The 10,655-nt window shown below is 30.0% G+C and overlaps 1 protein-coding gene across 1 annotated transcript; it reads left to right on the top strand.

The window, feature by feature from the left end:
- Positions 1–6,966: 6,966 nt before the first annotated feature.
- LOC129899491 (F-box/kelch-repeat protein At1g80440-like) lies at positions 6,967–8,656 on the top strand. Its single transcript, XM_055974480.1, has one exon. The coding sequence runs from the start codon at positions 7,308–7,310 to the stop codon at positions 8,391–8,393; it is 1,086 nt and encodes a 361-aa protein (XP_055830455.1). The 5' UTR covers positions 6,967–7,307; the 3' UTR covers positions 8,394–8,656.
- Positions 8,657–10,655: the final 1,999 nt, after the last annotated feature.

The raw sequence follows: 10,655 nt of genomic DNA, 5'->3' as shown, positions 1-10,655 counted from the left end.
TCATTACTTGCAAATATATCTGGTAAACATCCCATGTTCCCAAGTTCTAGAAAAAAACTAGAATTTGGGTCAAGTTCTAATATTTGGTAAGTTTTAAAAATTTAAAAAATACCCAAACTTTATATTTTATAAAGCACTCATCATTTATATTCTAATTAATATTTATCTACCAAATTACTCCATTAACGTGACCAATCAATACCATTAAATAACATCTCTGTCTATTTTTGCGTGACAAAATTGAAAAAAAAGAACAATTTATTTTTAATTCGATTAATGTATTGTTCTTGCTCATATTTTTATTTTTCTGTTGTTGATTATTAGCAATTATGTTATAATTTTTTTAACGGAACATGTTAATTATAAAATGATAACACAAACTTATGAGTATTTTTAATAATTTCTAAAACCGACGGGTACAAAATGATATTTTTTGAAAGCTCGATCGGAAAAGAATCAAGAGAAAAAGAAAGAATTGGAATTGATTGATAGATTTCTTGAAACAAACGAAAAGGAAACGAAAGATGAAACATAAATCATAGATCAACTAAGCCTCTCGGGAACTTTCTTAAAGAGGAACCTCGTGTAAATACCATGGAATAAGGTTTGATCCTATTCATGGAGATTCTGTAACTATTCCAAAAATGGAAAGTTCGACACAATTGGTATTTTTTTTTGGAAATTAGAAGCAGTTACTAATTCATGATCTGGCATGTACAGAATGAAAACTTTATTCTCGATTCTGCAAGAATTTTTATGAAAACACACTTGAAATATCACATTTTTTTGAGCTTATATCTAAACTATTGAGAATGCGAGTTTCATGCCTAAACTATCATTTATTAGTTGGAAAAATTATCTAATTACACTCCTTTATTTACCATATTTTTTATTATTTTTAGCCATTTCAAAAAAAAAATAAAAAATTCCTTCTTTTCGTCTGGATACATTAATTCAGTAATCCGAAAACATTAATTTTGATTCATAAATTAGTTATATATTTAATGTATCATGCTTTAAATATTATCTGCCGATATATAAAAATCCTAATTAATGTATCCGAATTACTGAATTAATGTATTCGGATTACCATGTTTTTAAGGGATTTCTGTAAATTGAAAAAGGGTAGAAAAAATGGTAATTAGCCCTCTACACAATGTGATTCCTAAAAAATGTACTTATTAATTTGAGAAACACAACTCTCTATTTTATTAAACTCTCATCATGTTGTGTATTACACTCTCTCTTTTACTTTAAAAAAAATTATCACATTACACTCCATATTGACAAAGCATTTCACCTTGACAAAAATTAAATAAATTATTAATATTAGTTAAAGTTAACTATTAAAGTATTACTATCCCCAAAAAAATTATAAAATAAAATATAAAATATTTTTTTTACCCCACTCCACCACTTCCTCTCACCGATTCCTCCCCCCCCCCCCCTCAAATTTCTAGTTTATTTTTTAATTTTATTTGTAAAAAATTTTAAAAAAATTCTTACTTCATCCCCCCTACCTTCATATAACAATTTAGATATTATTTTAAAATTTTTAATAAAATAATTCTATTCCACCCACCTAATCCTTTGCTTTTAATTTTTTTCTCGTTATATATTTACTTGCCGTAAGATTTTTTTTAAAATAAAATTTTGTTTTTGTTATATTCGGTATGCAAGTAGAAAAAATTACTTTCCTAAAAATATATGTATATATCTAACACAACACAAAAAAAATGTAAAAAAAATAAAAAAAATTAGGAGCGGAGGTTAGATGGGGTGAGTAGAATTTTTTTTTTAAAAAAATAAAATAATATCAAAATTTTTTTAGGAAAGAGGTGAAGTGAGAATTTTTCAAAAATATTTTATAATTTTTTTTAAAAAAAATATAAGGGAGGGGGTGTCGGAGCGGGGTGGGGGTGGGGAAAGGGGGGAGGTGGTAGAGTTGGGTGAGAAAAAATATTTTAAATTTTATTTTTTAAAAAATAATTATTTTTTGTTTTGGATAGTAATAATTTAAAAGTTTATTTTATTTTGTCAAGGTGAAATATTTTATTCATGTGCAATGCCATGTGACAAGGTTTTTTCAAATAAAAAAGAGAGTGTATTACACATACCACTTAGGTGTGTTTTTTAAACTAATAAGTAACAGTTTATGTATGAAACTCACACTCCCAATAGTTTAGGTATGAAATTCAAAAAAATGTGATAGTTTAGGTGTGGCCAAACGTATGGTGAAACTTCACCCAAAAATTACTTGCCAAAAATATTTGGGAATTTGGAGCCAAACGCTAGCTTCTGTGGTTTTTTAAATATACAATTTAAATACTTAAATATTATATATAAAAATTATAATTAAATACAAGTAATTTTCAAAAAAATCAAATAAAGTGTAAAATGTTTGTAATAATATGTATTAAGTCGTATATGAGATCTAATCCATGATATTATATGACTATCTATTTTGAGATAAAATTTAATTATATGTTTTAGGTAAAATAGTCAAATTGAATGATTTTACTAGGTTTTAGAAACTTGGGGATATAAATCATATTATAAAAAAAGTATACTCAAATTCTAAATATGTTTTGCAAAAAAAGTATGGATTAACACTACTCCACCTCTAACTTTAAATTTTTCAAATAAATAAATTGATTTTCACACTACAAATCTTAAAAGATTAAACACATAAATTAAATCCTAAATTCACCTCAAAATTAATGTCAATTGTCAATTTTTTTTTAAAGGTTGAGACTTGAGTGCATATTGTTTACTTGTTGATTAAAGCAAGCAATTGAGTATCATATAAATTGTGGACTGAAAGGGTAAGGGCTGTGAAGTCGAAGTCATTTGACAACAAATTCCTTGTACAATGTATGGAAACTTGAAGAACATTCTATTTTAGCAACTAGTTGAATTTCATACACGGTCTTGAAAAATTTGAAGCAATATTAAATGGTCATTTGATTCAGTTTTATATTGCTAATTATTGTCAACTTTTGACTAGCACCTTGTGAATGTTACTTGATCACTTTGCGTGTGTTGGAAGCAAATAATAATAATTTATAATTATTCTGATCAATATTAAGTATATATTTTAACATGATATACAATTATATCTAATTAACACACACACATATGTGTGTGTCGATTGTATTGAAGAAAATTGTCTTACATTGGATCGAGACAAATCTCGAGACACCTTATATAGTTAAGACAATCGTCTTTTCTTTAAATTAGCTTTTCGGACATGAATAGTTACATAAATATTATTGAAATGATAACTCATGATGATTCAAAATTTAAACATCGTGGATTTTGAATAAAGAAGTATATTCTAAATTGTATAATAATTATACCAAATTATATTTTTTTTAATTTTTTTCACATATTACATGGGATCAGTCCAAAACAATAAATTGTGTTGAACTTTAACTTTATCCTGTATGCTCCATCTAAAAGAGTACATACATCAATTGTATATTGAGTTCTCAAAGCTCACAATCTTAGAATAGTTTGAGAATTAAATTATTATTGGCCATTTGTTATCAAAATAAGTTATTTTAATTTAGCCTTTATAAAAAGGAAACTGTCTTTTTATTGGTTACGTTGTTGAACCATTATCAAACTCACAGCAAGAGGGGAAAATCTCAACACCTTAAAAATCATGAGGTTCAAGTCCATTTTTAATTGGAATTTAACTATGTACGAGATTGGGTTTACACAATTTGACTATGAATATTTATTATATACTCATGAAAAGATTAAACCGACAAAATAGGCAAATGTTCTTGGTGGGAAAAAATGTGAGAATATCGCAATGTATTAAGAAAATTGCACGTATAAAAATTCAAAAAATCATTTTGATCCAGATTAAAAAATTTGTGTTATCAATGATTGAAATAATGAAATAGAATATTAACGCATATAATTATATACCTTATCCAGTTGATATTTTGGGATCAATAAACATGTGAGCATGTCTTGTACAATATGGACAAGCCAAATTGTATCTATCCCTCCATGTTGGAACTAGAGGACAGTGCTCTTCAAATAGCATAAAATCGCACGTAAACTTATGTCTAGTGGGCGTACATTCTTTAGAAATTGAAGCCATGTCTAGACATATTTTATCGAATATTATGATACAAAAATATTATTTTATACTTTATATATAAAAAAATATTTTATTACGAAAGATATAAATTAAAAACCAACACAAAATAGGGGAAACTACAAATGACCCCATAAAAAGTTCCAAGCAATTGTTAATTTTGGTTTAGTGTAAACAGTTATCTTATGATGACGAATTTGAAAACGTATATAATAGTTGATCTATAAATTTCAAACTGATAATTAATTTAATCACATAGGCACGGATCAATTAAGATGTTGCGTAACTGATCAAATTGGGAGAAAGTGTATTTAATATGTAGTCTATGTATATGATGGTACACTCATGCCCAAAATATTGTAGTTATATAATCCCGTGGATCAGAAGGCAGCGAGTTGTATATATGGTTTCTCTTGGGATAGAATATTCTCAAGTTGGATTATGAATAAGGTTGTATGATTCTTTGGACATATTATGTCCATAATGAATTAATAGATGAAGATTTCGAAGAAAAGAAAAGATAATGAGGAAAAAAGAGAAACAGCAATTAGTTTGTTATTTAAACAAGCTATAGCTTCGTCTATTGGAATTTAAAAAAATTAAAATAAAGGTGTGGAACCTTCACCATTAATTTCAGAGGTGTCGTGACTCGAGTTTGAGTCTTGAACATGAAAAAAATGGTGTAGAAAGCGTCTCTCCTTTAATATATTGTATGCAATGAAAAATCGAATCAACACATATACAATCTCAATCTGTATGTCCCACTTCTGATTTCACTTATTTACTTTCATGCGCAATTTAATCTAGAAGGCACCATCTTTGATGTAATATATCTAATTGTTTGTTTATTCTTTCCCCTTTTTATTTATTATAATATCAAGTAGAAGATGTGAATTCAACGTCAGATACATACATTCAACACATACCCTGTAAAATAATGTTAACATAGCTGTCCTGTTTCATTAGCAAAGTTTTTTTTTTTTCGTTGTATCTTATTTTATGGAAGACTAGCTACTTAATTCCATGTGTTTAGAAATACATGATGAATTAGATTATAAATTTGTTAATGTCAACATATATGGAAGCATCATCTGAAGTGCTTTAAACTAATGGCTTAGATCTTAAAATTAGGAATGTATCATGTGGAAAAGAATGAAGTTAGACTTTAGCCATAATAAATTGGTTAATATGTTTTCAACTTTATTAAAGTTGAAAAGCATCTTAGAAATATATGACCATTTTGATTTTGTATAGAACCGGCAAAATCAAATAAACTATGTCAATTTGAATTCAAAAATCTTAAGCAGCATGCTGAAGCATGCCTAAATCCTAATTAGCCTCGAATAGGCAACAAGAAAAGAAAAGGGGAATTAAGGGTTACAGGACTAGAAAAAAGGGCAGCCCGGTGCACTAAAGCTTTCGCTATGCGCAGGATTTGGGGAAGGGCCCGACCACAAGGGTCTATTGTACGCAACCTTACCTTGCATTTCTGCCAGAGGCTATTTTCAAGACTTGAACCCGTGACCTCCTGATCACATGACAACAACTTTACCAGTTACAGGACTAGAAAGGGAGTTGAAAATCATAGGATATCTAATAGATTAGTATGATCATTTTTCGGTAGGACGTGTTTCACTTTCAAAATATATTTAAATTATTCGAACTTAAAAATAGATACAAAATGCCAAAATAAAAAATAGAAAAACAGGCAAATAGAGTAACATAAAGTTAATTTATTCCGAATTATTATCCCCTTTATTTTATTTTGTTTATACTTCCTGGTTCTGTTATATGTTTCTACAAGAGAATTTTCTTATATATCATTGAGACTCATCTTGTAACACGAGTACAAAGAGTTATTATTAAAGTATATGAAGTATATGGTTATAAATCATTAAACGTAATTCATGCCGAACGTATTCGAATAGTTAACTAAGTTAAATGCCAAGCAAGGGTAAACAATAACAAATAGAATCAGATGGGATAAAAGAGCAAAGCATAGAAAATTTTAAATAATGAAAAGATAATATTAAGAAACGCAAGCAGTAAACAGTAATGAAAAAGGCCAAGACTAAGAAACTATTGGAACATTAATATTCATATTCAGCGTTTACTCCAAATGAGTACTACCTCCACCGCATAGGCACTAGATAATTTTCACGATTAAAAAAATAAATTAGCGATGAATAATTTTTTTAACTAGATAATAGAAATTTCATGCTAATTTTATTTAGCTGTAAATCAGCAACTGATTATATGAAAATCTATTTAGTAAGGAGCTATTTAGAGATGACTGATTAATTAGGAATTAGGGATAAATTTCGTGGCTAATTTCTTATTTTTAATAGTGTTTATCTATTAGAGCTTGAACAACCAAGAAGAAAATATCTTTTTTTTGTTTTTGTTGTGATTCAAACTTGAGAGCATATAATTCACAATTCACTTCATTGACCACTAGATCACACTCTCAAATGTAATCATTTTGACAATGATTAATCAATTAAAATATAGTCTTAACATAAATTTATTATTTTACAATTATAAATCTATATCATTTTGAGCACATAATTATTTTACAATCAAAATATAGTCTTAACACAATCGTTAATAGCCAACACACATATATATATATATATATTTTAACTAATTGTAATTATTTTTGATCGTGTAATCAAATATCCTAAAAGCTCATAAATATTTATCGAGGCAATTGACAACTGACATAATAGTTAACATTGTTACCAACAAAAATTGTGATGGTTATACAAGTATTCCGAATTGGGATTCCAATACACAATACGATCGGGTAAAAAAAAGAAAGAGAGAGAATGATGTCAAGAACTTGTACATGCCAGTAGCCCTTTAAATATTATAGCCAGCCAATTATAACTTTTGATTATTGTCATAACAAGCAAGTTGTGCTACTTGTGTGCTCTGAAAACAACCCTCTCTGTGACCTCCCCTTTGCCCCACTCCTACTTCACAAAGTAAAAAGTTTTGTCCCTAGAAAGAAACACCGGCCAGCCACGCTTACGGTTTTGTGAAACCAACGTCTCATAATTTATGTCCTTTCGTCTTCTCATATATTCATTCACATTTCCCTCCCTACAAAAACCCAACTAAATTCACTTCAAAAGTTTCTTCTATACAAATTTACTTACGAGCAAATCATAATACAAAAAGCGAGCTAGCCATGGAGGAATTGATCCCGGGGTTACCTAATGACATAGCTCTTGAATGTCTCATACGTCTACCTGTTCAACAGTTCTCTAAAGCAGCTTCTGTATGCAAAAATTGGAACAGCGAGATTACGCTACCGGAGTTTCGCCTCCGGCGGAAATTATCCGGGTTGAACCAACCCGTTTTGGTCATGGTCCAATCTATGGTTTCTACTGTGAAAAAGCCAGAGGGTGATACTGCCCTTTCTTCTACTCAGGTTTACCGGCTATCTGTCTCTGACCCGGAAAATGGCTCATGGTACGATTTGCCGCCGATACCGGAGTTGATTGATGGATTGCCGAGGTTTTGCCGGATTGTTGGAGTCGGGTCGGATTTATTAGTGATTGGCGGGTGTGACCCGGTTACTTGGCGGGTCATGGACTCTGTTTTCGTCTACAATTTCATATCCGGGTTATGGCGTCGCGGTGCGGATATGCCAGGTCGGCAGAGGTTGTTCTTCGGATGTGCTTCGAATTCCGACGGGATAATCCTCGTCGCCGGCGGACATGACGACGAAAAGAATGCTATGAAGTCGGTCCTCTCATACGACGTCGTTAAAGACGAGTGGATTACAATTCCGGACATGTTCATGGAGAGAGACGAATGTAAGGTTGTATTTCACAAAGGTAAATTCCACGTCATCGGCGGTTATCCTACGTGGGCGCAAGGTCACTTTGAGAACCATGCTGAGGTGTTCGATTTTGCCACGTGGCGGTGGCTACTGGAAGATGACTTCTTGAGTGCGATCAACACTTCTCCTCATAGTTGCATTGAAGGTAATGATGGGAGATTATACATGTGCCGAGGCGGTGACGTGGCAGTGAAGGAAGATGCTACGTGGCAGAAGTTGGCGGGATTGCCACCAGGGATTACCAGCGTGGCATATTTGACAGCGTGTCAGGGGAAGTTGATGTTGGTGGGAAATGGCCAATTTTATGGACTGCATAGTTTGTATGCTTTGGATCTAGGGAGTGATGGTAAATTGGAAAAATGGACAAAAGTAGAGACTACTGATGAATACAGTGGTCATGTTCAATATGGTTGTTGCTTGGAGATATGATATTCTCAAAGGCAATCATTCACAAATCCGGTTAAGGGTGATTGTGTCTACTTATTTAACTTTATACAAATTTTTAATTGTCTACTTGTATGTATCTATAATTGAAGTACAAAGATGTCAGTTAAAGTTAAGTTAAATAGTAAATTTACGTATTATTGTATTTTTTTAAAAATTTTGTCTAAGATTGCTCTTATTTTTGGCATGTACAGTTGTGTAGTTGTGTAGTGTGATTCAAGTTTTGACAAATATTGGCCTGCTACTGCATATTTTCATTTTTTTTTCAATCATTCGGTATTTAATATTCATCACATTGAAAACTAATTAAATTTGGATTCGCATTGGAGGGCGACGCTCCCATAAAGATTATTTAAATTTTTTAAAACTCAAACTTGAGAGACTTTGATAAGGGTGAATGAATCTTAACTATCCTACCACGACTCATGTTGATTACTACCTAGCATATTGTCATTTAATTACAATCATGGTTAGAGTTTTAGAGATCTACTCCCTCGGTCCCATTTTAAATTCTATTGGGAACCGCCCCTTACAATGAGTCTATATGCAAATTCGAATTAATCTAATCCTTTATCCGACCCCAAATAAATTCGTTCTGGTATGATTGCTCTTACTTTTGGCTATGTACAATTGTGTATTTGTGAATCATGTTTTGAAAAGTACTACTTGTGAAAAAGCCTAGTATTGGCCTACTAGCACATATTGCCATTCAATTACTATTGTATCACACTTTTGCTAATCTAATGGAGAGAAAAAAAAGGTTTTTTGCTTGATACTACTATAAAAATATTTGTGTTTGTTGGGTGAATTAGTCAAATTTAAAATTTCGTCACAAATACTCAATTAGTCGAATTTCAAAATAAATAAGAAAATATCATTTTGTCGACATTTTAAAAATTCCTCTGACCTATTAACAATAAACATAGCTGAGTTATTTTTCATTATAAAAATCAATTTTATTGACATTTAGTGTTATAAATCAAAAGTTGAATAATTATCTGCAAACAACATTTAATTAAAAATATTAGAAGAAGGTATACATTCACAAAATAATAAAGTGGGAAAATGGATGGTTTAGAGCAAGTGGATCGATGATATCACTGGCTAATTAATGCTTGAATTTGTTTAATTAAACATATTATTATTAATTAATGCTCATTACACTAATGTTGGAGTTGACTTTATAATCAGATTAATTAGCAAATCACCTTGGTAAGATGATTCTTCTTCCATGTTCTTCCTGATAAATCAACACTAAGTATTAATGAGAGAAATTTCTCCCTATGGCCCATTTTACTTGTTATACTCCCTACATTCCTTTTTAATCGTCACATTGTATTTTTTTTAAGTCAATTTGACTAACTTTCAAAGCTAAATTAAATTATATTAATTTATATTTTAAAATAAAATTTGAATATTCAAAAACTATACCAAAAGTACTATAAATTGTATTTTTTTCATCTTAAAATGTTAGTCAAAATTCATATTATTTATCTCTCAAAAAGAAAATTGTGACAAATAAAAAAAACGGATGAAGTATTTTGTTTTGCACACCCTTTTAAAAAAATACTAACTAGAGGGTAATTTGATCTTTATTTATTACTTCTCCCAATTTAATATCTGTCTCTTTTGCACCACATTAATCTCTTTATATTTATGACTAAGCGCTCGTTTGGTTAGCGAATAACTTATTTCGAGATTGTTATTTCATCCTCAATATGAAATAAAAATAAATTTATAATACTTTGATAAGTTATTTCGCGATTTTATCTCAATCAAATATGAGATAAACGCATTCTAAAATTAATCACAAAATTGGTTGTCCCTTATTTCTCGTACCAAATGAGCTCTAAGGACAAATGTGAAAATAAATACTTCCTCCGTCCCATATTAGATGGGTATCTTATTAAAAATGTTTGTCCCATATTACTTGATAACTTACCCCTACAATAAATATGGCATTTTATGTAAACAATTCTCAATACTAGCTATTTCTATTGTATTGATATAAATAAAAAGTAAAATGATAAAGTCTTCTAATGTATTAATAATTTTTTAATCATCGTGTAAAGTTCGAAATGCCCATCTAATATGGGACTCGAGAAGTAACTAATTATATCTTGATTTTTAAGTGATAATTATTTTAAACTATCTATTTTTACCAAGTATAACAAATAAAATGGACCGGATCCCAACACCTACAAAATCATTGAACCCCAAAAATTTGAGAGGTTTCCAGATTTTTGT

Source organism: Solanum dulcamara, chromosome 8 (genome assembly GCF_947179165.1).
Source record: "Solanum dulcamara chromosome 8, daSolDulc1.2, whole genome shotgun sequence".
Classification (NCBI taxonomy): Eukaryota; Viridiplantae; Streptophyta; class Magnoliopsida; order Solanales; family Solanaceae; genus Solanum; species Solanum dulcamara.
Note: the sequence above shows the minus strand (reverse complement) of the source record. Positions and strands in the feature narration are given on the sequence as shown.

What these genes read in the sequence shown, in the direction of transcription:
- LOC129899491 (XM_055974480.1), top strand. Translation starts at nt 7,308, where the DNA reads ATGGAGGAATTGATCCCGGGGTTACCTAATGACATAGCTCTTGAATGT.